At 41.1% G+C, this 27,379-nt stretch overlaps 1 protein-coding gene across 4 annotated transcripts in view; it reads left to right on the top strand.

Moving 5' to 3' along the window:
- Window positions 1-20,673, top strand: part of HMGN3 (high mobility group nucleosomal binding domain 3) — a 29,242-nt gene extending 8,569 nt beyond the window's left edge. The window contains exons 1-7 of one of the 4 annotated variants that reach the window (XM_033143284.1): window positions 2,783-2,821; window positions 10,560-10,610; window positions 15,203-15,232; window positions 16,508-16,555; window positions 19,407-19,520; window positions 19,639-19,738; window positions 20,051-20,673. In XM_033143284.1, coding sequence (XP_032999175.1) covers window positions 2,798-2,821; window positions 10,560-10,610; window positions 15,203-15,232; window positions 16,508-16,555; window positions 19,407-19,520; window positions 19,639-19,738; window positions 20,051-20,064 — 381 coding nt within the window. In that variant the 5' untranslated portion in view covers window positions 2,783-2,797 and the 3' untranslated portion in view covers window positions 20,065-20,673. Of the gene's footprint in view, window positions 1-2,782; window positions 2,822-10,559; window positions 10,611-15,202; window positions 15,233-16,507; window positions 16,556-19,406; window positions 19,521-19,638; window positions 19,973-20,050 lie in introns of those variants that run through there. The other 3 variants (XM_033143286.1, XM_033143282.1, XM_033143283.1) reach the window with 3 other exon arrangements.
- Window positions 20,674-27,379: the final 6,706 nt, after the last annotated feature.

Below are 27,379 nucleotides of genomic sequence, written 5' to 3'. Positions count from 1 at the left end.
TAGATTGGAATGATGATGATGATGATGATGATGGTGATGTATTTATACCACACCTATCTGGCTGTGTTTCCCCAGCCACTCTGGGAGGCTCCCAATAGAATATTAAAACCACGATAAATACATCAAACATTAAAAAACTTCCCTAAACAGGGCTGCCTTCAGATGTTTTCTAAAAGTCAAGTAGTTGTTTATTTCTCTGGAAAGGCTCTTGGGGTCATCTAGACCAACCCCCTGCAGGCTGAGAGTGAGTGACTGGCCCAAGGTTACCCAATGAGCTTCATGACCATGTGGGGGTTCTCCCAGGTCCTGTTCTCCCAGGTCCTAGTTCAACACTATACTCTGTTGGCTCTCAAGGTTGGCTCAGTTGGTAGTGCTTGAGACTCTGGATCTCAGAGTCATGAGTTTGAGCCCCACTATAGGCAAAGATTCCTGCATTGCAGGGGGTTGGACTAGATGACCCTTGAGCTCCCTTCCAACTTTGCTATTCTATTATTCTGAGTTTCAAAAGTGTTGGTCCTGTGTCCATTACTGGATCTCTTGAATTTAGCAGGCTAGATTCCAAGGGTAAAGACGGGTCAGGAAGGGATCAGGTATACAGTGCAGAGGAGGCACAGCGGTTTCTTCTGTGTCCTGCAATCAGTTGTGTGTGAGGGTGCGCGCGCTCTTTTTTAATAATAATTTTTATTAGGCTTTCGAGAATAAATACAAAAGCAGAGGAAGTTATCTGCAGAATAAAGTACAGTACACTGATACAATTGTGTACTACACTTTTATACTTCACTCAACAAACATACATAGAACCACTATAACAAATAAACAAACTAATTGAAACAAAACTATAACAAATAAACAAACTAATTGTTTTTTTGTTTTTTGTTCTTTTGATGAATAATTCATTGAGTAATTTTGAATAGATAATTTTGGCTGTAGAAATATAGCAAAGATTTAAAGGGTTGTGTTTTTGTGTGTGTGTGTGTTTTTAAAGGGGTTAAAACTGTGTATGGCAGTGTTTTTCAACCTTTTTTGGGCAAAGGCACACTTGTTTCATGAAAAAAATCACGAGGCACACCACCATTAGAAAATGTTAAAAAAAAATAACTCTGTGCCTATATTGACTATATATAAAGTAATTTTTCAATTTTTCCCACGGCACACCAGGCAACATCTCGCGGCACACTAGTGTGCCGCGGAACAGTGGTTGAAAAACACTGGTGTATGGCTACAATCCATATTCTACTGAAGAGCAAGCTCCATTGAAGTTAATGGGACTGACTTATAACTAATAAAGCGTAGGATCAGCCTGTGTATCAGGATTGGGAAAATGGCTTGAAATTCATAGGGTTGCGTCCAGACAAAACCTTTGTGTGCACAGAATAAATTCTGTAAGCACAGTGGAATTTCCATTTACTGTACTTTCTTTCCCCCGGTGTGCCCCCAGATCTGCCCTGGGGTTCCCCCCCCAACTCTCTGGAGTAGATTTTGGGGTGGGGAAAGAGATGGAGGAGTAGTTCAGTTTTGCTCACAGAAGTGATTTGGACATGCAGTGATTTATCTCGATAAAATCCATAGTGTCAGGTTTTTAGCTTGAGGTTTTTTTGTTTTTTAGCCCAGTGTGTATGAACCTGCATGTGTTTTGATGTCTTCAAGTCATGTGGCTATGTCACCATGATCCAAAAATTTCCTGCAGCTGTTGGAGCTCTGTCTCAAACGTGGAGTTTCCACATCCATAAATGTTGCCCAGTTTATTTCAGCGAAGGCTGTCAATTGCACATACATTCTTTTGTGTGACACACACACACAGATAGATTGTATTGACGTAAACAAGAAATTTGGCTCACATTGCCCAGTGTTTTTCTGCTCTTGGACTCTTCAAGGCCAAGGCCTCACTTTATTGAACTCTGTGGGTCTTGCTTCTGAGTCAGTGTGCGTAAGATGGGACTGGCAGTGTATTAAGCATTAGTGCCTAGTTCATTCTCATTTCAGGAAAGTGTCACTTCATGATGTTGACATTACCCTCTTAAGGATTAGAAAATTATCATTCTGCTTCCAGTGCATATTTTTAGAATTTAAATCTTCTCTGTGAAGGAGTGAAACTGTTTCAGCCATTTTGTGTGCTTTGTTCTTGATTGTAAAATGGTTTCTTTTAGTTAGTTTGCTCTTTGCAGGAGGGTCAAATTTTCAGCCCCAGAAAAGGAAAATTAAGAGTGAAATGAAACAGTAAAATAAAAAGAGGGGAGCTGGGAAAGAAAGCAAAGAAATTGTGGGAGCGAGAAACCCACAGAGAACTCTGCTGCCCTTCTGATTGGCCCAAGACATTGGAATAGGGAGCGGAAATAATGTATATAAGTAAAGCTGATAAGTATCGTTTGACCTTTGTTTGAAGAAACGAGAAAGCTAAAATCAGAGAAAAGAAGCCAGGATGGAGAGGAGGGATGCAGTAAACCTAGAATCCAGAAGCTGAACTGAGAGAACTAATGACTTGAGTAAGGAAACAATACAAACTAGGTTTATCTGGATGTGTTTTCCTATTTTATATTTCAGGAGTGGCTCACCTAGTGGGGCAAGGCTGCAGCAGTCGCCTCCCGGCATAGGTGTCAGGTTTGGGGCCCTGCTCAACTTGGCATGCCACTCCTGGTTTTTTTTTTTTTTAATTTGCTCTTTTGGTTAACTGTTCAAACTGTTACTAAAAACCGACTCACTTTATGTGTGGCCTTACTATTCACCCCATGCCTCGTGGCCATGCTACCCAGAGAAATGGCTAGGCCACTAAATAAATGGCAGAGGTGAATATCCTGTTATGTGGAAGCAACCAGGGAATAAGGTATCTTCTTGGTGGTAGTGTTCAGAACCGAGGAAGAAAGGGCTGGATTAGCGGGTTTCCTCACTTACCTGCTTCTTACGGTGCGGGGCTGGCTACGGTCCATGGTCTCAAACTCATATTTTCTTCTCTTAGATTTCATTGCATATTTAATGGAAGCGTCTACATAGCTGTGGAAGCACATTTTATTACAGTGTGCACATTTAGTATGAAGATGCAGGTTGCAACTCAAAACTCGCAAACTACACTGGTACCTCGGTTTAAGAACAGCCCTGTTTACAAACTACAGTGGTGCCTCGCTAGACGAAAATAATTCGTTCTGCGAGTGTCTTCGTAGAGCGATTTTTTCGTCTTGCGAAGCACCAATGCAAACCGCTAGTTTTCGCTAAAAAAAACAATTTTTTTTTCGTCTTGGGGGGCAGCCCCATTGACTTTTTTGTCTTGCGGGGCAGCCTTCCGCTAGCGAATGCCGTTCGTCTAGCGAGTTTTTCGTCTAGCGAGGCATTCGTCTAGTGGGGCACCACTGTATTCGGTTTATGAACTCCGCAAAACCGGAAGTAGCCTAGTGTCCCGGTTTGCGAACTTTACCTCAGTCTAAGAACGAAATCCGAACGGTGGAAGGGCACCGGCGACGGGAGGCCTCATTAGGGAAAGCTTGCTTCGGTTTAAGAACGGTTCTGGAATTCTGGAACGGATTAAGTTTGTAGACCGAGGTACCACTCTACTAGAATGAGGTACAAATACAAAAGGTGGCAGTCTAGAGAGGTGCTTTGGCCTACACATGCTCTAAAGGACTTTAAAAAGAAATTAAGTGGCAACGGTTCATGCCAGAGAAGAAGCACTTCTCCAGGAAACGTTTGTACTGACTAAGGGTGGAATCTAAGCTCCCTCCTTGTGCTGGCTGGGCTTTCCAGCATGGCCACATCTCTGCTGCTCACAGTGGCCTCAGCCGAAGGGGCATGGCACTGATCCGATCACATCTGATGCTGTCACATGAAGGCATGAGACCAGCTTGGCAGCAGCAGATCCACAGCTGGCTCTGCCCCACCCTAAGAATGCCCTGTTTTTTGAGGCCTTCTATTGGCTCTTGCCAATGGGTCTCTTGCCCACCTGCACCTTTGCCAGGTGGAAGTGGGAGGTTGGCAGTCATGGAGTGACATGGGAGCCACGCTGAGCCAGGGGAGGATGTAGCCACAACTAGCTTTAGCTAAATCAAGATCTGGGTGTTTCAGAACAGTCCAATGATGTGTGGGAGAAAACTTTCCATTCCAGTCCCTTATTTCCCCCCCGAAAAAATCCATTTCAAGAAGATTATTTGTTCCATCAACAGTTAGTAGCAGTGACAATATTGTGTAAGCTCTAAAGTTGTAACTGATGAAGCCGCCCAGAGTGGCTGGGGAGGCCCAGCCAGATGGGCGGGGTATAAATAATAAATTATTATTATTTCTTGATATTTTTCTTAGGTAGTGTGTTAGACAGTACATAACATGCTTTATTGATTTTTAGATACAGGTATGAACAAGTGCATATACTAAACCAAACTCAAATTCATACTATAAGTCTACCTAATTGGCTGTGGAAGCATATCCTGTTGTTTACATATTACACTTAAGCTACCGTACATTTAAGTGTGCATTCTTTATTTCTGAATCAAATACTACTTAATGCTTATATACCTGCTGCTTGGAGAGTTTTATTTATTTATTATTCCTTCCCCAAAATAAATCAAACATATTAAACCAGATCACTCTGTAAATATTTAGGGCGCACCAGGAAAAAAAATCCAGTTCAAATCACAGGATATGGTAAAGGCTGCCGTTCAAATTTTAAATGTGAAAATTCTATTGAGCCCATGCAAGCGTGTAGTCTTTATACATCAAAAAAGAGGGCTTATATTAATGCTGATTAGGTAATTGGTGAAAGATGTATTCCATATACAAGAGACCTGTATTTTGAACGTACCTACTGTATTTTCTGGCATACAAGACGACCCCCAACTTTTCCAGTTAAAATATAGAGTCATACTGTAGCATTGTTATTTGTAATTTTCATGACATTTTAGGAAGAACGTCCATAGTAAGTAAAAAGCTGGTTGAGTTTGCCTAGTCTTTCTGTGCTTGCAGAATTTTTATGTCCCATGGAGAGCAACAGCTAGTATATCAACAAACCAAACCAGCGAGGTTCCCATTGGTTTTTTAGAAATACAGAGTATTGTGGTAGTGCTTTTGATCTATCATCCCACTCTGAAAACTGAACGTGTGGTTTGAGAAAACCTGGTTTCTAAAAAATTGTTATATTTGCCATGCCCAGAGGTGATATTCAAAATTATGGGGTGAACATATAAACAATCTCCACCCCATAATGTACATATATTAAATACATATGTAATTCTGATGCCTACTTTATAAGCTTAGAATAAATGTATGGACTCGTTAAAGGTTGTTCTGATGCCCTTTTTACTGGTAATTGCTGGGCATCAGGGGTGGCAAAACCCTGGCCTTCCGAATATTGTTAAATGATCAGCATGATGCAAGTTGGAGTTTGCTAACATCTGGAGGGTATCATGTTGGCTATCAATGCCATAGGCTTGATAGAAGCCTTATTCACATGTTACTCTCTTATTAGGAGAAATCTCTACCACCTGTCTGTCTGTCTGCCTGCCTGTCTGTTTTTGTGAAGAGTAGTGCTTAGGAAAGAATTCCCTAGAAATGTGGACCAGTGTAGGTGCAGGATTTTTAATTGCGCACAACAACTCAGAAATCTTTACGAAAACGTCCTATTTTTCATGTTTTAGATGGTGGGGAAATCTGTTTGCTAATACTATTATATAAATAACTTTTGAAAAATCAGATAGGAGTAATCACAGCTTCAACAAAACGAGGACAACATACTGTACCGAGTTTACAAAATATATTTGGTCAGAATATACATTAAGGCTGCAATTTTGTTCCCGCTTCTCTAGGAGTGAGCCCCAGGGAACTTAATTCTGAGTAGGCATGCCTTGGATATCATTATAAGAGGCACTTTCATTTTGCAGTTATAAGGGAACAAAAGGAGGAAAGGAAAACTAGACACATGCTTAGAACTGGTAGGAGCCAGAAGTCCAAAATATTCTCTCAGTTCTGTTGTGTCTTTCTCTGTCCCGGAGAGGATGAGAGCAGTCATGCCAGTTGTATTTTAAAAATCATTTTTTCCACACCTACAGTTTTAGAGCTCTTGCTGAGCTATTGGCCTGGTTTGGGAATATTTTTCCCCTTCAGTCAGCAGTAATGGTAATTGAAGCAGTTAATAAGGCAAGGCTTATCAATACATTTTGTCTCGTCACCAGCTCATAGCAACACTGCATTTAAATTCAGGAGATTCTGCAAAAGAATAATTTACAATTAGATAAGAGTGTCTTAGAGAATCCAATTTCACCCTTCACCTCCTTCCACTCATGCCCCTCAACTTTTGGCATTTACACCAAATGTTTGCCACAATACAATATTCACCACAGCTTATGAAGCTTTTATTATTACGAAGGCTTTTTATTAACATGCATTTTGGAGCACAAATCTCCTAACTTGCTTGCTCTCTCTCTCTCTATTACGAAGTTATTAACCTTGAAAAAATTGGGCATTAATTCTATACCAGGGGCTTTTAACTTGTACTTTTTGTTTCTTTCGCGGTTTCCATCAAGAGTAATATATTAATACAGTAGATCTTTAAACTGTTTAAACTTGTTAGATCATTACAGTCTACTAGTATATAGCAGAACTTTTTTTTTAAAGGAAATATTTTTTCTTGAAGGTTTCGTTCTTACCCTTATGGTCACAAGACTGCAGCCTAAGATTTCCTTCCTTCGCATACTTACTTGGAAGTATTTTGTGTGAAGTTTAGAGTTGTTTGTATGATGACATCTGTAGAATAATGTATTTTTAACATTTGGCTTAAGAGATCCAGTGTGGTATAGTGTTGGGATGTGAAATTAAGATGTGAAACTTCTCGAACAGTCATCTGGCCCCTTCATAGGATTTTTGTGTGGATGAACTATATGCTACCTTAAGTTCCTTTGTGGAAGACTGAGATTTAGACTACTGGCTGATTTGGAAGGTCAAGGAATCAGTGTGATTGCTTGTAAAATAAAGATGGCAGGGGCTGTGAACAGCTAAGTTCACCTCCCACCCTAGACAGCGCAAACATAGCTACTCCGTGAAGTAACTCATCACATCTGCCCTATTAACTGGTGTGGCTGATCGGAGACCATTTTTGAGGGACAGCACACAGGATACTTACCATGGGACAGGAAAGCATCCCAGGCACTTTTTCTAAACAGTTGAATAATATATGATGCTAGTGCCTATGAATGAATTTTAGTTTTGTTTTCCCTGCCTGCTGAACAGCTGACATCTAATAATCTTCAATACCGGTAATTCCAGATCTGGGACTCAGTAGCGTTCCTTCTTTTCTCTCTCTCATGTTAAGGTTTTGCCTCTGAAATTTCATTTTATCCATTGAAACCTTTAAACAAACCAGAATACACTGGTAAATTTAAAAAAATGTAGGCTTTTGATTATCTTTTTATTATATTATTTATTTGTGTTGCGTTCTTTTCAATATATCTACCCCAGTGGCAGCTTACAAACATTGTAAAAGACTGTACACAGTAAAATCACAGGTATTTTAAAAGCCATGATTTGGAAAACAAAATACACAGGCCTATATTTTCCTGAAACTTGCAGGTCCAGATCACTGGGCAAGTCTGCCTTGTAGCATGCATCATCACCGCGAAGTTCATCCCCCCCCCCCCCGTTTGTTCTCTTTCCTTGTTAAATTTGCAAATAAAAAACGAATTTTTAAAAAATCACTGGGCCATCCACCGGAATCAAAATATATTCTGGTTTAAGAATTTTACTGCTTGTAAACCATACTTGTAACTGCTATGGCATGCTCAGTTCTTGCTAGATGATGAACAAACCTTTGTTTTTGGGGTTCAGTTAGACAAAACAAACCTCTGTGGTAGGCTCATGATAAAATACTGAAAAGTGGGCAAGGTTGAAGACTGTTGCTTTGGCTAGCTAGAGGAACCAAGAAAACCTGTTTATGTTATGCATGCTTAGCTGGAATAAGCCCCACTAAACTCCATGACATTTTACTTCTGCGTGAGAAGTGTGCATAGGCCAGGCTACGTCAGTCTCGTTTCATGGCTTCACTAATAAGAGACGTCGTTTGCTTTCATTTTTGCAGACTCGCTCGGGTTGAGTAATCAAGCAGTGAGAAATCAACTGTTGTACATGCATGTGTCTAAGATGCCTATTGCTCCCTCAGCTCCTTTCTCAAAATGATTCTATTGATTACTTGTTTTCATTACTTCTCTCTTCAATTCTCTTCTACAGTGACTTGTAAAATAAACTGGAATACTGTACATGCGTAATTGAATGGTTGTTCTACTTGAAGCTGCCACTGAGTCTTCTTCTGATGCCATTTTAATTTTAATTTTAATTTACATTATATTTTCCCTGATGGCCCAAAGCATTTCAGGGTCTGGAGCAACAGAAACCTAATTCAATTTTCTTTGCTGAAGCATTCAGGTCTCCCTTTAGCAGAAAACTGTAAATGAGATGTTAGTAACTGAGACTGCACTGCAAGGGTATAAGCCTCGTTGAATTAAGTGGGACTTGCTTCTGAGTAGACATGTATATGATTCTCCTGTTATTTACTCAGTGGCCACTCCCGCTGAGCTCAGTACTGAGTATTGAATTGCAGTGGTGCTTGACAATGCAGCAATACATCATCCAAAATCGGCTTGGAAGTCCACATCGTGATAGGGTTTCATAATATTTGACATGGCAATAGATCGTAATTCACAATGTGTTTGTGCGCTGCGTAAAAAAAAGTGATGTGGGGAAATCCGTGAAGCAGGTTATCCCTCCTCTCATGATTCCTGCTGCCTTGTTGCTCTGTATTATAAAATAACAGTTACAGTCATACCCCAGGTTGTGCACGCTCTGTGTTGCGTACGTTCGGGTTGCATACTCCGCTAACCCGGAAGTGCAACATGGAGCGCGGACGCTTCTGCGCATGTCTGCGTGGTCCGCGCATACGCAGAAGCGTTCTACGCAGTTCGTGCATGTGCAGAAGCACGATATCGCGCTTTTGCGTATGCGCGAAAGCACCACCCAGATTGCGCACTGTTTGGCGTGCAAACGGCACCCCGGAATGAATTGAGTGCGCAACCCGAGGTACCACTGTATAAAAATATGTTTAAGTAAAAATGTATCAGTTTTAGACCCTCTAAGTAGTAGCAGTTGCCAGGACATTATAGTCGTACCTTGGCTCCCAAACGCCTTGGGATTCGAACGTTCCAGCTCCTGAACGATTAAAACCTGGAAGTGAGTGTTCCGGTTTTTGAACATTCTTTTGGAAGCCGAATGTCTGACGGGGCTTCTGCAGCTTCCGATTGGCTGCAGGGGCTTCCTGCAGCCAATCAGAAGCCGTGCTTTGGAAGTCAAATGGACTTCCGGAACTGATTCGGCTTGACTTCCGAGGTACAACTGTACTCCATTCGCCTCTACATAGTTGCATCCTTATTTCAGACATTGTGATATGCTGGTGATATATTTAGCTGGTGATACATCGCGATGTTGAAAACTGGACATCACTCAGTCCTAGATTGTGTCCTTTGTCAGTTTGCTGGTGGCATTACTTGTGTCCTGGGGAAAATGGGGCAACCTCATCACTGCCTACATGAGAAGCAGAATGAGTTTGAAAATCAATTCCCGTGCCTTATTTTGGCCCATTCGTCTTTTCTGCTTCATGGATTTCTTAATATTGGAGGAGCCCATGCTTGTGGGAAGCGAATCATTTGGTGTTCCAAGAGATTTCTGCATCCTTGTTAGGTTAAGCCTCAGGGCTCCACTTCATTCCCTTATCTTATCAATCTCCAGCTGTTGCACCTCTCTATGAATGCACCTTGTTAATCAGCCGGAAACTCAGCTGAGGAACATGAGCGCCATCTTTTTTAGGCTGTAAGGCAGCCAGTGTCGTATCCTTGGGAAAAGCCTGATTCTTGCCACAATGAAAAACTTAATGGACAAGATTTCAGCACTGGGGTTGTAGCCTTGGAATTCTGAAGTGCCTTCAGGATGTGTCTGAATGCCGTCTTGTAAATCTGCCATTTTGTTTAAAGCGATGTTCTGTTACTGTCATGTGTAGAAGCAAGGGAAATACATATTTAGCCTGTGCTTTTCTTGTCTTGAGTGTTTGTCTGTTATTGAGGGAAGTTTAAATACATTTTGCAATTGCCCTGACCCCCTAGAGCTAGGCAACACAATTGCTGTGCTACCAGTAGAAGATTTGACAGGTATTTTGATTGACTCTTGTTTGTTATTAAAACTAAATAGTGAATTTTGAAAGCATTTCAGGCAGTTTATTTCATATGTAATTTTAAGCTACCTTTAATGGGAAACGTAAAGCCAGCTTCAGAGATGTTTTTAAAACTGGCAAGGTCAAATGCTCTATCCCTGATTAAAATGTGTGTATTAGAGACAGGGCAACCTATTGCTATCATGTTTCACCATGAAGTCAAGGTTGCTCTCGTCACTGCTGCTCTGAAACACGTGAAGCACTTAAAATAAGAGTAGTATTTTAGAGGGATAGAATAATGTGTAATGCTTGGCTTTTGCTTTCTTATTTTTATCCTGCTTGTCTGATTTAAGTAGAATGCAGTGTAACTAACTAAATTCTATCATTTCCTTCCTAGTCTCCAGAGGGTGCTGAAGGCAAGGATGCCGCGAAACTAACAAAACAAGAGGCAAGTGTGACTCCTTCCTTCGTTTCTCAACCATTCTTTATATATTGGTGACTTTATAAGACAAAATACTAGTGAGACAGTACCAGTTAGCTCACGTGTGGCCAAAGTGCAACTTATCTGCTAGTACAGCATGCAACTATCTGTGAGGGGTGAGTCAGGCCTGAAATATATTGTGTACTGTGTCATTCATATTCAAAGTTAACAATACAACGACTAACTCATATTCTGGGTCAGTGAAAAACACATACGCACCTGTGACCCGATAATTTACACAAGTTAAAACAAATTTGCTTGCTGAGACCGATTTTCTGCTGGATTTAAGAGAGGGACAGGAAACTGCAGACCTTCAAAACGCCATCTCCTGTGCTTCTGCATTGACAAGCACTGGCTGAATATATTTCCCGCAATAAGAGCCACAAGAAAAGAGAGAAATTTAACACTAAGATTGGCTGGCTGGCTGGTCTAGCTCCATCAGAGAGAGCTCCGTTTGCATGCATGCTCAATCGCTGGCATCTTCAGGTGTCCCTGGTCTGAAATTCTGGAGAGCCTGTGGCAGCCAGTGGAAATCTGATATGGCAAAATCTGTTTTCTGGCCACATCAGAAAAGCTATTACACAGAAGATATCGAAAAAGCCACCGCTTTATCCCGTCTGGCATGACTTTATTATTAATATATAACGAGGAAGAAGAAGGACCCAAATACAACAACAGATTATGGAAGTTTGTGGGACTCTTAATAACTAAAAGAAACTTGATGTGGAAGATCAGTGACCAGCATCTTGGAAATTCTGTGTGCCGCTGGGGTATGGGTTTGTTTAGAGAAACCTGGTCCTGTTATTCCTTGTAGGGTACTTGCAGCCATGATAATAGACTGAACCAAGCTCTAATTATTTATTATTACACCAATTTTCTCACTAGCATCGCACAAATTGTGGCTGCATGGAATATACAACCTCAGCTGAGACTCGTACTGTTTATTATGGATTATATATTGTTGACACGTCTGAATGCTTTGGGAAGGCTTGGCTTTAAAAGCAGCTTATAAATGATGACGATGATGATATCAGTAGGCATTATAATGTGCTGCTGTTTAAATTCTGTAAGTTCCCACTTCTGTCTCCTAAATCTGAGAATATGTACAAAGGCACTGTTGAGTTGGAAGACTTAACTCTGAGGGCATGTCTGCTCTGCAAGTGAACTCGCTTCCGTCTGGCACTGCCTTTGTTCACTTAACTGGTCTGCTGCTGAGGCAGCCTGGATGCCATGGGCTGCTCCTTAGGACTGGGATAGTCTCCAGCTTTGGGATCTCTTTTGAGGGCAGCTTGAAGCAGCTTCTGCTGCCAGTCATAATCTTAAGGTTGTTTTTTGACAGCCACCGCCTTATTTTGCATTTCTCTTACTCCTTAAAAAACATTTTCTTCCTGCGAAGCACAGCTGATAAATCAGACAGGTAGGTAGAAAGCAGTAGCATGGTGAGAGTTTATCATTGTTCCTGTTTCTATAAGCCTGGAACTTATGCAGGGGTTACGTTCTAGGGATTGCACCTAAAGCCAAAATAATGCATAGTTAAAAGACATTGGGTGCAATTGGGATTGCCAAATACTTTCCACCCAGATGCCCGTCCCCCTTTTTATTTTTTTTGCCAAGCACATAAAGCTGAAAGCACGCAAGTTAAACGCACACAGGTTGCAGGCACCTTGTATACAGTTCCATGCAGACTGTATTTATCAGGAAGGGACCATAGTTCAGTGGCAGAGCATCTGCTTTGCATGCAGAAGGTTCCAGGTTCGATCCCCAGCATCTCCACTTGGGGATGGGAATGTCCCCTCTGAAATCCTGGAGAGTTGCTGCCAGTCAGTGAGGACAGTACAGAATAGATAGACCAATGGTTTGACAGCTTCCTACACACAACTTTTTGCAGAATTGTGCAAACTTATGCCTATACAAGGTTCCATTTAGTGCCAGTGGAGATGATACCAGGTGGATGCAGGATACGTTTGTATTAAGAGATGACACAGTGTGACCTCAGTAGCCTACAAAAAAAGCACAACTTTTAGCACTTACACTCATTTAAAAGCAATTGATTCATTAAGCTAGTCTCAAAACTGCAGGCATTTTCGCAAACATTTGATTTTGCTTTTCCTGATCGGATCAATGTATGAATGTCCTTATTTTCAAAGAAGTTGCCAGTTTGAAAGAACAAATTTTATTTACAAAACCAAGTGCCTGGGATAATTAACAATGAATTGCCTCCCTTCTGAAGCACTTTTAATGTTCTCTAGAGGGCATATTTGAACTTAAAAAAACCTGAATGTTAATTGTGGAAACGAGAAATGTAAAAATTTGTGAGGCATGTGAGGGTAATTGGCTGGAGGCAAAGTTGTGTTGTGTGGTTGTAGTTTTTTTAAAGATGACTGTGTGGAAGAAAATCCTTTTTTTCAAACAAGAGTAAAAGACTAACCATAGCTGCTGAATGTAATGGTCATTTTTTGGAAAACTGGAAAGTTACTTCAGCCTGACACTGGTGTGATAAAGTAGAATAATTCTCTTCGTTACTCTGACCTGGAGCTCAGTGCGCTGCACAGGCTTATTTCCGTCATGTGAAGAAATTTGGATGTGGAGCTGGAAATTTATGGTCTGCGTGTGCCAAAAGGTGCCCTTCTGCAAGGCGAAGAAGGCCTCTTCAGTTTGCAGCAGCAGCTTTGCTGACTTAGTGCAAGATACTTGTGCGAGGAAAGCAAACTGAAGTGCATTTGCAGAAGGTATTGCATGAGTTCTTTCTCAACATCTTGAACGATATTCCTTTAGCACTTGCACAACAATTCACAAAAATCAGACTTGGCCAGAATTTCTTCTGCACATGCTCCTCCGGGTGCAACTCCATGTGTGCAACCTTGTATGAGACTACTAGATTGAGATGCACGCATTTAGGAAATAAAATGTGTTTTTCAAACCAGTCCTGTGCTCTCATCACATCCAAGGGGTGCTGCTTTGCCAGTGAAATGTCCAGTGCATGCCCAAGTCTGGGAGGGGGAAGAGAAAATGCACAACTAGAAAATAAAAACACGGTACAAAAGCTACAGGGCATGACTCAGGTGGCACACCAAATACTAATATTATAGTGTTCTCCCTTTCCTGTTTCCTAAGGTGTGGTCAGCCTTGTCATTTCCGACAGCGCTATACGGAGCAGGGGACGCTTGCACCAAGATCGTCATCTGCTTATAGCATGTGAACAGATGGCTAGCACTGTGAAGAACTACCCCTGTGGGTTATATCTTAGGTGGCACAGGAGTACTGTGCATGCCCCCTCCCCAGATGGATGTGACTTTCTCCTTCCTACTCAACCAAGCCTGGCAATTTCTCAAGCTTCCAATGGGCTTTCCATGGGTGGGACCGTGTCCCCATTCATGGCTCACTTTTGTTAGATCAGAAAAACAGCAGAATGCGCTGGTGGTGCCTGTGTACCGTAGGACCACAGCTGGCCTTCACCTGAAGACATGCCTTTTGCCACAGCCTTTTTCTTGAAGGAGAGCTCAGTTGATGGGTTTGCTTTCTACAGCCGGACTTGGTGATATCTTAATGACCTTGGGTTGTTTGTATCTTTGCCCCCTGTTTTTATTATTTTAGCTATGTGTATTTTGTCCCACTGTTTTGTGTTTTATTGGACTGTTTTTTGAAATCATTGTTTCATGCGTTTGTTTAACTTTATGTTATTGTTTACTGCCTTGCAATAAATTCTCTAAAAGCATAACCGGTAATTAAAATAAACAAATAGTACATTGTTGTTTTAAGTTTGGCCTAACTTAAGTCACAGTGGAAAGCAAAAATACTTCAGATTCAAAATTCCTCTAAATGAATGTGTGGCTTGATGCTTCAATCGCCAATCCTTGAATCTGCAGATTCCCCTTAAAAATCATGGTTTTACTTTTCTCAGATTTTCCACACAACTCTACCAGTTATTTACAAGTTACGACTTTTCAAGATGCTCTCCCACCAGATTCCAGTTTACAAAAGGAGCAGTAAATTAAAGATTCCGTGTCAGCACTGATGTTTTCTGATCATAGTATCAAATTTCAATCATTAGCATCAAGACTCTTTAGATTCCGTTGCAAAAGAATCCAAATTCCACATCAAGAAAGTCTAGTTTACTAGGTGTGCATTATTTATTCCCCAGTGTTTGGGTGCTCAAAGAATACGGCATTATTATTTTTAGAAAGCTCCAAAGGCCACCAAGTCACTATTACTGGGCTTTGGGAATGTGGGTTTCAGATTTTGTTTGTTCATAATGTGCCTTGGAGAACAGACCCTGAAATAATTTCCACTGATGTTGCCACAAGAGGTTTCCACAACCGTGGAGAAACAAACAGGAAGATAAGATTCCAAAACGTAGTAAGCAAATAAGCTGAGCAAGTACGTCGTGTACATGTAAAACAATAATCCCTCAGGATGCAAAGACCTTTGCATTTGGTAATAAAGACTTCTGTTGTCTTTCAGGTACATTTTATTTTGTTGGCAAATGAGTGACAGATTTTTGCCTTGTGTAGATGTGAACTGCTGCAAATCTACAAAGATATTTTCTTTCCCTTTTATAGCCAACAAGACGATCTGCAAGATTGTCAGCTGTAAGTATTTATAAGAGCTTGTTTGTGTAGATAGGAAGCCACATTCTTTCTCATGCCAAACTTGACAAGGTGGCTCTGGCCATGCCGTGTGGCGAGTGGTAAGCCAATGTTACCTAGATTTGGTGTTTAATCCTTGAATGTAAATCAGGCCTCTGGAACAATCAAACTTTCCTGAACAGCAAGAAGCCCCGGGAAGGGTTTTGTTTCCTTTTGGTCTGAGCACAATGATCTGTTGCATCTTTATAATAATTTATTTTACCTACAAATATGCACATAGAGCATATTGGAAGGAGCAAATCCTCCTACATTGGGTACCAGCACTCCTGATCCTGCTTTAGATACTCGGCCAAACTCTTCCAGCCCCTCTCCCCTAAGGCAAGTAGTAGAACTAGCTCCAAACTATTTGTGGCCCCCTTCCTCTACATGAAACGTATCATTTTCCAAAGTCTGTAGAGCAGGGGTAGGCAACCTAAGGCCCGTGGGCCGGATGCGGCCCAATCGCCTTCTCAGTCCGGCCTGCGGATGGTCTGGGAATCAGTGTGTTTTTACATGAGTAGAATGTGTGCTTTTATTTAAAATGCATCTCTGGGTTATTTGTGGGGCATAGGAATTCGTTCACCCCCCCCAAAAAAATATAGTCCGGCCCCCCCCACAAGGTCTGAGGGACAGTGGACCGGCCCACGGCTGAAAAAGGTTGCTGACCCCTGCTGTAGAGGATATCTGGAATGTTCCTTCAGTCATTAAAGAATATTAAACTCCAGTTGTTAAAGTTTCTGAGATTTATAGCAGGCACAAGGAACCTGTGTATTTCGAGATGTTGTTTGACTACAGTTCCCATCATCCTTGACCATCAGCGATGTAAGCTGGGGCTGATTGGAACTTGAGTCCATCAACATATGGAGGACCACAGGCTCCCCATCCCCGATTCACAGGAATCTGAATAACCAAACTCACATGTTGTGTTGGTTGGGTGGCTCCTTATATCCTATCCAGAAAAGAAATGTGTGGTCATTTTGTGTGTGTGTGTGTGTTACAAGAGAGAAATGCAACCTCTTTTGGAGATGATGGGAAACTGTTTCTCACAGTACATCTATAACGTGCAGAGAACCAGACTTTCAGACATTTTGATAATGATAATTTTGACTGAAGCCTATCTGTAGAAATGGCCTCTGGCTTCTTTGGTGTCACATGTTAAGAAGTGGGGAAAGGGGAAAGATTAAGAAACAATTGGTAGCAACTGTGCTAACGCTTGGATTGTCTGAAATTATTTCCTAGAAACCAGCTCCACCAAAATCTGAGCCTAAGCCAAGAAAAACCACTAAGGTAAAAATTTATTTTAACAGCGGTTTGTTTTTTTGTTTTACTCTGCCTACTGGGCACTTTCTCTATGCCAGTAGTATATTATCTTGCTCAGCCTACCCAACATGAATAGAGGGCTGTAACTGTTAATGGTTAATGAAATCATTACATCTTAAAGTAATTAAAATTAATGTAGGATTAACATAAGAAAAGGCAGCAACTGCGGGTCAGTTCTGTGAAACTTTTGCAACAGTAAACAACCTGAGTTGTAGGCTCACAGCCTCGGATAGTTGTCACATAATGTATTGTTATTAGCACAGATACTAACAACATTCAGAGGTGAAAACACAGCATCTAATTATGGGAAAGGGAATGATGAATCAATTTCTTCAGCTTAGCAAAATTTTAAGTTAGAAGACTATATTGGGCACGAGCTCTGTTCCATGAATGCAAGAGCATGTCTCTGGAAAACAAATTAGTGATAGTTTTTACTTTACATAGTAAGTACCTTGCTGTTCTTCATTGCTGGTGCACCTATACCACATTTTAAATTTTATTTTGTTACGGAAACCAAAAACATCTAGTTCCCACAAGGTACAAAAATAAGATGGACACTCTGGAGATTAATTCTGCTCCCCCCCCCCGTACCTTCCATCAGATTTAAGCCTGATAAGCAGTAGCTTTATAGCCCACTCCACAAGCAAAGGAGCCCCAAGAAAAACGAAACCCTGCTTCTCTGGAGTCTAGAGCTGTAGCAGTCCCCCAATTAAGCTGTCAGCCAGTGTCAATTGAAACTGAAAAGCACAGATATGAGAGGTCTGCTTTGAATAGGCATCCCGCCAGAGCAAGGGACTTTCCGCCTTCCCCTCTTTCCTTTTCACGCACCTTCCCCAAATCTGCTCTGGAAAGTTAGGGGAACCTCTAGAGCAAATGGGGAGGGGAAGTCCTGTTGCACAAATGGAAATCGTTGCAGCGATGGGACATACTACTCTGCACTACCTTGGGATAAAAGTCCAGTACTTCACAGAGGTGGAGCAGCACTAGGATTGAGGAGGCCTAGTTCAAATGCTCCCTCAGCCATGAAGCTCACTGGGTGACTTTGGGCCAGTCAGTGTAGGAAGTGTGTGCCACTTTGAGCTCCTGGAAATAAAGGCGGGATATAAATAGTACAGTCGTGGCAAAGTAATTTGTGTTGTTATATTAGCCTGAGATAAAAGAATAATAGAAGCATTGAAAATAATTGATAGTTTTAAGGGCTGCACACAGTTTGGTAAATCCTAATTAGATAAGAGCATGCAGTTGTTTTCTAGCTGTTCTGACTTCAGCCCTGTCTTATACTCAATTTGCCTTCTGCCTTTTTCTCCCAAACCAAACATTACTGGACGCTTAGAGAGCTGAGTACATATTTGTATATAGCTCTGGAGCCTTGTAAATATATATATGTAGTCCACCCACCCACCTCTGAGCTGCAATATTTGCAGTGGGCTACATTATAAGGCTGGTGTAAGTAAGCTACTCTTGGCATAGTCCTCCAACCTGCAACCAAGGCAAAATGCTTAACCGCCCAGCAGGGCTGTTGTACCCTGAAAACGCCCAGCCTATTTTTATTTTTGTGAGCCATCTTGAGTCCTGGTTCCGAGGAGAAGGCAGGAGACAAATTGAATGAATGAATGAATTACTTGTTTATAGTACATGGTTAAGGGTTTTCTTGCTATGGCCAAATCTGGGACAGGTTGCCTCCCTTTCCAGCTGGCTCTGATAAATGTTCTTTGCAAGTTTTGACCTTGCCTTCTAGAAAAGGAACTTATCATTTCTTGCAAGCTGCACTTTCCACTGACCTTAAGAACACTTCACAGGAAGTCCAGTGTTCAAATCTCCACAAATCATTGGGGTCCTCCAGCTAGACATGAGTGCTCAGCGAGTAAGAGAGCATGGAGAAGTTCTGCATGCGTTAGGCGCCCGGCTTTTCCTAGAGAGAAGCCTTCATGAACTCAATTTAGTGCCTTAATTTGTTTATAACAGGCATAGGCAAACTCGGCCCTCCAGATGTTTTGGGACTACAAATCCCATCATCCCTAGCTAACAGGACCAGTGGTCAGGGATGATGGGAGTCATAGTCCCCAAACACCTGGAGGGCTGAGTTTGCCTATGCCTGATTTATAAGGTCAACAGGATCAGTCCAGTGTAAAAACAGCTGTCATGCAAGAAGTGCTGGTCTGAATAAGTTGTTGGGAGTTTCACCTTCTAGCATATTCCATGTTCTTATTAGCCAGTCCTTAATATATAGGCACTTCCCGAGATAGATAGATAGATAGATAGATAGATAGATAGATAGATAAGATTACTTCTCTATTGGAACAATCCATCAGATTAAGCCAAAATATTTTCAGTGCACAAGATTAAAATACCTTGTAGTTTTTTGGTCATCTTTCACAGAAGTGGAGGAGAAGAAAGAGGCCTAGTTGACTTGGGTTCCTGCGTGCAAACACATGTACGCCAATCCCATTTCTGGATCGGCATATGCACCTTTCCCCCTTCACACAAAACCTGGAGGGGTGGAGGCGGAAAGAGATTGTGCATAGGTAGCTCAGCTGGTTAGAGCACGGTGCTAATAATGCCAAGGTTGCTGGTTCGATCCCCACATGGGACAGCTGCTTATTCCTGCATTGCAGGGGGTTGGACTAGATGTTCCTCAGGGTTCCTTTCCAACTCTACAATTCTGTGATTCCATGAGAGCCCAGGTGCCTGTGGAATGTGCCAAGAGAGCCTTCAGTCATTTATTTCTGATGGGTTTTTGTAGAGCGTTCACCGTTGCTGGGGAGTTTTCTCAGTTCTATAATGAATCCATCTCCCTCCGTTTGATCTTGTTTTCCAGAAGGAACCCGGAGCAAAGGCCAACAAAGGTGCTAAGGGGAAGAAGGATGAAAAGCAGGAAGCGGCAAAGGAAGGTACTGCACCGTCTGAAAATGGTGAAAGTAACACTGAAGAGGTACTTTGCACGCAGAACTCCTGCCGATTCACTCAGTTGTGTTTTGTAATTCGGTTTTCCCAGCCATTGCAAGCATGTTCATAATATTTCTTTTTATTGCCCCGTGATGTTATTACAGATCCGCATCTCTCGCTCCACTGTTAGTGTTTCAGCATCCAGAGGTGCCCCACCCAGCACACTGTCAGTAAAAGGGCAGATTGAAACAGTGAAAGTTCAGGGTACGGTAGAGCAATCTGCATGTGTGCAGTGAATAGAGGCAGATAGTAGTGTGGTGCTTTTCATTGTGAACAAGTGAAGCTAGCAGGTAAGGCTTCTCTGGCTTTTGAAAATCAGGAACCAATGAATGTAAGTTTATAGATGTCCTGTCTGTATCAATGCAGTGTTTAAAAGTCTGAAACCGAGCTGTACAAATACTGCAAAAGGAAAGATTGCATATTGGTTGTGCTTTTTTTATTTAAGAAAAGAGACTTATATGTAGTGGTCAGTTGCCATAACCTTCTTTTCCTTTTCCCTTTTTTTTTTTTTTGCAGGTACAGAGGACTGAATCAGTAGATGACAAGTGCGTGTGAACTGACATGAACATTTGAGGATGATTTTATGTACCTCTAGACAACTTTTAAAAGATATTTTTATCAAGTATTTTGTAAATGCTAATTTTTTAGGACTTAAAATAAGTTGACAAACTGTATATGAACATTTTCCTCCTTCCATACCCACGCTTCTAGAAATCCCCAATGTTGCCAAGTTTTTAAAAAAGTATCAGCTTAACATTGGGGGAGGGGAAAAGGTGTTTGTAAGGTTGGACCAGCATTCCATATTCTCGCTTTTCAGAAATGTACGTCTTGTGCATATGGTGATGTTTTTACTGTGGGTGTTTGGGTTTTTTCTTGCGGTTTTTTCTAGAGCAATAATCTGTGGTGTTTTTGTACTTAAGGTTTATGCGATTTTAATGAAACATGTACAGATAATGGCCACCTGCTGACTCTTTTGGGTTCTTTTCATTTGTTGACAATAACTACATCTCCTTGCCAGCAAATACAACTCCCCAATATTTTCACTAAATCTGAGATATGCTGCCTTATAGATAACTTCGCTCTGGCTGGGAGGATACTAAGCACACTTATTTAGAAGATATGTCCCATTGATTTCACAACTTAATAATTTGGCAATACAGCTCATTGTTTAGAACCAGAGGATTTAAAATACAAAATAATTCCAACTAAGTGGTTTTTAGGTGAAAGCCAAAGCGCTGTGTGATCTCCCATGGAGCACTCATAATACATACAGGTCTATGCGAAAATATATTTAAAGATTCACATATGCAGACTTGCACAGCTTGTGACACGTTGTGCCGTAAGTAGCCAACCAATCATACATTGTAGGCTGCCAGGCCTTTCAGAAGCCGTGTCTGCATATGCAAAACCAGAAAGCTTCTTGATCCCTGGTGAGCTGCCATACATGGCTGGCTGGGTCCAAGGTCTGGCATTTTAGCACAAGGTCTAAAATTCCCAGCCAGGCATGGCCAGACTTGGCCCTCCAGATGTTTTGGGACTACAACTCCCATCATCCCTAGCTAACAGGACCAGTGGTCAGGGATGATGGGATTTGTAGTCCCAAAACATCTGGAGGGCCAAGTTTGTGAGGGGTCTTTTTCCAGCATTTTTGTTTCCTGCTTCAACGTAAATAGTACTGTAGCAGCAGAAGCTGAGCTTAGGAAATTCTATTTCTTTATCGGTTATGAGATGCAGCTTTGATTTCACATCTCCTCTTAACCAAACCCCAGTTCCATGTAAACACTGAAGAGTATGCCACTGTAATTTCTGTTATGTTCCTGCTTTGACCTCTTTATTTGGCAATTCCACCTGCTTTATTGGAGGAATGGAGGTTGAACAACACCTTGTGGTACCTGGCAGAGAGGATGAAGCTGAAATATGTTAAAAGGTCTGGGGTTGTAATGATTTCTGAATGATTTCTAGTGTCCATGCTAACACTGCTTTGGTCCATTATAAGCATCTGCTCATCTCCCCCTCTCTATTTTTCTCCTTTTTTATTTTGCCTGGAACTTGAATATCTCTATTGTTTGCGGAGTGGGAAGGGAAAATATTTCTTGTCTTTTCATAACATTTATTTTCATTGCTGTGCTGGTGGCCATAATGTCTAGGAATATATGCATGTTTCAGTCAATAAATGAAGTAATTATCACCTAACCCCTAGTGTCTTTATTTAGGACTGGGCAAAAATGGTGCCACCTGCAGTAGCCTCCTACTTGGAAAAATCTCATTTCATTTCAGTTGGTTTAGCTCCTCTGTTATAAACACACATTACAGAAATGGAGGGAAATGAAGAAGTGTGCATGCACACGAAAGCTCATACCAATAACAAACTTAGTTGGTCTCTAAGGTGCTACTGGAAGGATTTTTTTTTGAATTTTTTTATTTTTTTTATTTTGTTTTAACACCTAACAAGAGCATCTTGTGGTGATGTGTATGAATAAAGTGACATACAAAAGCTTTAGAACATGTTTATATGCAAATACATTGTTATATTTTCATTAATCCTCACCAAATCACAGTGCATTGGATTGGTTTTTAAACAAAACCCAGCTGTTTCCTTTAATAGAGAATGTCCTACCTAAGCATACACAATTGCCCTGTGATTTGCTTCCTGCCGTGAAGCCCTATTGACTTGTGTTATTTAGCTGCTCTCACCAGAGTTTGAATCTCTTAGCACACGCACACTAATGAATTTCTTTGCAACATCCCTTTGATGTAGGAAGGTATTATTATCTTCTATCTTACAGATAGGTAATTAGGACACAAGAGATTTATTGCCCAGCCCTTAATGCTGTTCTACCAACCAACAGAAAATGGAGTGAGCAGAGATTGCCTTGACCAAGAGTTTGGGGAAGTATTCATGTGCTGGACAAATTAGTAATTAAATCTAGTCAGAAATCATAGCCCTTTAACCTTTTTGTGTCTCTGCTTTAATTTAGCTTAGAGCAGGTATGTTCCATACGGGTTATTTTTTCCAGCAAGTCCATTTGGATTGCAGAAACCAAATGCTTCAGCTGTGATATGCTAACTTAAAAATGCCTGGTGCCTTAAGAGTGCATTCAGTTTGAAATAATATGTGAACCTCATTTAAAGTACTTCCTTCCCTGGAAATGCTATCTTGCCTTGAAGAGAATATGTAGGAGGCAAGGTCAAAGGGAAAGTGATTGGATGCCCTCTGCATGGGTGAATATGTTCTCATCCATGCTTTTCTGCAAAACTTTGCAGTCTCCATTTATGTTATGTCTGTTACAGCTTCTTCCCTAGATCAACATGATATAGCTGTTACATAGATTTGTGGTGTGACCAACACTTGGAAAACTACAGTTCTGGTCACCGCATCTCAGAAAAAGCTATCGCAGAGCTGAAAAATATACAGAGAAGAACAAGCAAAATTAACCAGTGGCTAAAGTGAACTCCACTATGTGGAAAGATTACAACAATTATGGCTTTTTAGTCTGGAAAAGATACAGGGAAGTTTTTCTCCCTTGGTATTAAAACCAAAGGTCATCCAATGAAGCCAGATATTGGAAGATTCAGGGCAGAGAAAAGGAAAATTTTATTTACATAAATCTTTCTTTAAACTGTGTAATTTGCTACCACAAAATGCAGTAATGACTACCAACTTGGATGGCTTTCAAACCATGAAACTTTTATTTTGTTTTATACTGTTCAGGTCACTGCAACGTGAGAAGCAGCTCTTGATGTTTGCAGGAACTGCGTAATATTTAATTAAAGGATTTATAACCGTTAGCAATACTTTCAGACAATTTAACAAAAGCAAGATATAATACCGAAGTAAAAATAAAGCATAATTTATATGTTAAAATAGCACACAGTGACAAAAAGATTGTGCAGCTGGTGTCAGACAAACATGTCTCGAAAGGGAATTTGATAGACTGAGCACCACAACTAACAAGGCCTTCTCTGGGTGCCACCCACCTGATTTCACTAGTAAGGTGAAGAAACCTCCCTCTCTAAAGTGGAAAAACATTGTCCATAGACCCATACTATCTACAGGTAAATAATGTTGGGAGAAATGAGGAAGAGGATGGGAGCTAACCCCCAAGATAAAATGGAGAACCCAGACCTGCGATTAGGCTCTTAAGAGCTCTAACTCAACACAAGCTAGTAAGAAATTCCTTCCTGAAAGTGTCAATACCCTCCAGGAGCCTCTGATGAGTAGCACACAATCAAACATAACTGCATGAGTGCTAGTTAGTGCATGAAGGGATTAAGACTACAGAGCTAGATTCCTAGACTCAGCTAGGTCACGCCCCCCCTTCTCCGACGAGGGAGGAAGTAAGGCCTTCCCTTCCTGTTCCTTCTCTCTCTATGCCATGTAACTGACCAAGGAAGACTTGCCTAAGCAAGCGCCAAGCTTTGAACATGTGTTTGAAGCTATCTCTGTATTTTCTACCCGAGCGTATTCTGTCTGTATTCTCCTTTGCTGCTGCTTCAAGAAATGCATGAATTTGACCTTTGGAACATTTTGTAAGTAAAGCATTTAAAACTTACTTAGCAGTTTGTGGGATGTTCATTGCAAGAGGGGTAGAAATAGGAACGGTTTCCAAGCAGACTAAATGGGATAAAGGGGTCTAACGACCTATATTCCCAGAGTTTACTGCTGCTAAACTTTTGTGAGTTTAAACTCTGCTACTGCCCCATGTTTTGAATCTAGGCACCCAACCAATGCATTTATTATTCACCCCACACACATGGGTCACAGGGATTCATATTTTTCCTTCCAAAGATAACAAATCTGGTATCTTTGAATTGAAGTGAGGTGTAAATTGTCCTTGGAGAAGACTCGTTTAAATTAAAGGGATTTTGGTTAATTGCGAGCAACCAAAGTCCTACTAATCCACACTGGATCCAATCCATTGTGAGTAAGGGAAAATTATTGGTATCAGCTTTTCAAACAAATAAGATTTAGTGGCTGTGTTTCAATGTACAGTACTATGAAACAATGATGCTATGTGTAAGGGACAGAGCTGGAAATTGTCAGTGCTTTTTCTGGGAGTAGGGTTTACATTATTCTGTAGAAGTAATATATACACACAATGTATTTTGTTGCATGGGAAATGAAGAAAGCTGCTGTATTTTGCTCATCCCCACCCTGCTTCCCAAATCCCTGGCTGTGGTGTTATGGGAACATGAACACACCAGACCCGCACCCTATCAGCTGCCTTTCTAATAAGGGAGCAGGTGCTGTTTATCTGCCTTAGCTTTTGTATCTCTGCATTCCTGTCTGAAATAAGTCTCTAGCCAGACACATTAGTGTTTTTACCCTGGAACTCCCTAGGGAATGGAAGTTTTGAGTGTGATTGCTTCCTCATCGATGGTATAGCCTATTTTTAACTAATCAAAGATGGACAAACATAAGAAACAAAAAACACTGCAGCTTTTTTGTGTGTGCCGAGTAGTGTCTGCCTTACCACTTCTTCTGTATCAAGAGTATTGCTTAGGTGTACATAGATGCTTCTTCTTAGGGTATGTCCTTCAGACCAGCAGTTTTGTATGTTACCAAAGATCATGCAAGGAGCTGGTGCAGCCCGCTCTGCATCCTATCCTTCAACCATTATCAGACTTTTCTAAAAAAAATTAACAAGACTTGAAGTAGGGATTCACACCAACAGAGTTGTGTCAATATTCACATAGCAATGTAAACCTTGTCCCTCTCACCCGCTCTCTTTGAAAATCATGGTTCCAGAGAGAAAAAGTGAATGAATACATACTTTACAAGTGGCTTCAGGCTAAAGGAAGCAATCAACTTTGCTGCTGGTCCACTCATATTGCACCATCCTTCCTGCTGCTTTCTGGTAAAATATGCATTTGCACATCCTTGAACCACTACACACATATGACTGAGCACCCTGACTGGGCTGTGCTTCCCATGGAAATGCATGGAGGCATTAAGGACACAGGTTCTTCATTTCTAGTCTTCTGTTAACAAAACTCTGGGGTCCCCACAGCAAACCTGATCCCTGTGTTACATATAACAGCTTTCCCCTTTGGAGAAGACTACACAATAGGTCCAACATACCCTGCTGGCTTTCCAATTGCGTAGCCCAGAGCTTTCCAAACTGTGTTTTGCAACATGCTAGTGTGTTGGCTGCAGTTCGTAGGCGTGTCATGTGAACGCTCCCCGTGCTCCTCAAGCTGGAAATGGGTTAGTTTAACCTCCAGTTTGCTAGTAAAACTGAATTAACTGTGTGGCTAAATGATGCAGGTATAAAAAGTGTCCCCAACATGAAAAGTTTGGAAAGCTCTGATGTAAGTCCTCTGTTGTCCCTGCCATTTTACAAGAGCTATTTACAACAAAATTGATTCCTCCATTGCATGTCCTTTTTTCTGATTTTGCCCTGCTAGTGCTAGTTCTTTAAACATCAAAGGAGGAACTTCAAATAACAATGTACAATATGTGACTGATTTGGGACATCAAAAATGTTACGATTTACAATTTTTTGCACAACTGTTAGATTCTATCACATTTGTAAACACAAATTGAGGTAAGTACAGTTCTTGAAACCAGAAGTTCCAGAAAACCTTTCCCTCACCTTGACTTTTTTGAGAAGTCTGTTTAATCAAGTAGGTTTTTATATTATTTTGTTAATAAGTAATATATTTTTCATATTTTTAAAGGAAAAAAAATTAAGGATTCAGAACTATTTGAAAACATACCGGTAGTTTTATTGCAGAATGATGTGGACCAGTAGCCTGGACAATCTCTGACTTTGAATACACACGATAAAGCCTTTCCTTATTGCAGAAGACCAGTGTCAGGTAATTTGGATCCTACTATAAAGGATGGATTCTAGAAAACTCATTCTGATATGTCATTTTGAAAAGCTGTACTCTAAAGGTTAGATAGCAGGGGAAGCTATACTCCTGCGTCACAGACACTGGAAATGGCAGAATCTTGTAATGTGTATTCTTAACTAGAAATCAAGAAAAATCACAGCTTCTTGTTACCAAGATTGAAAGTGCAGCAATGGAAAGTGAAATCACAATTTTCTGGATCCAACAGGGTAGCTTAAGTATGTCATGGAGCAGCTGATCAACATTACATAATTCTGAGTATGATCTCCAGAACAGACAAGATAACTTTTGTCTTCTGCTTTGAAATGCCTTAAAGTCCCTATGCAGCTCAGGTGGTTAGAAACCATTCTGCCCCTCTCCTGCCCCCCAAATCCCTTTGTACCTTTAAAAAAAAAAGTTGTTGCCTGTTTATCAAAAAACCAAGCTAGGTGGTGTCACAAAACACTACTGAAAAATGAACTGTCTAGTTGCTTGCCATTCCTTAGTGTGTATATAGGAGGGCTGATCTGTGAAGGAGGCAGGCTAGATGCTGGACTCCAACCCCCTACTGACCTTTTCCTGGCCAATTGGCTATACTGATTAACTGTCCTTGTTGTATGATGGCAACTAGAGTGGAGGTTGTAATTGCAGACAGTAGCAAGCTGGATGTGTAGTGTGGACACGGCTTGAAAAGGAGATAAATATTGGGGTTTAGAATAATGGGCTGTGGCTGCAGTAAGAACGGATAGATTACTCTGTAGCAAAAAAATTAACACAGTCAATAGAATTTTGAACAGCTGAGGTCATACTAATCCTTTTGTACATCTGCAAACAAAATACCCAGGGGATTAAATATCGACTGGAGACAAACCTTTGCAGTTCTAGATTCCTTCTCTGCTACCTGAAATTTGCTGTCAAGAGTTTGAGCACCCCGTTTTATTTTTCAACAATCCATGTAGCTGATGGTTGTGTGTAGTTAGTGAGAGATATTTAAGGCCAGTGAAGTGG

Source organism: Lacerta agilis, chromosome 3 (assembly GCF_009819535.1).
Source record: "Lacerta agilis isolate rLacAgi1 chromosome 3, rLacAgi1.pri, whole genome shotgun sequence".
In the NCBI taxonomy this organism is placed as follows: domain Eukaryota; kingdom Metazoa; phylum Chordata; class Lepidosauria; order Squamata; family Lacertidae; genus Lacerta; species Lacerta agilis.
This window is presented reverse-complemented; position numbering and strand designations above follow the sequence as displayed.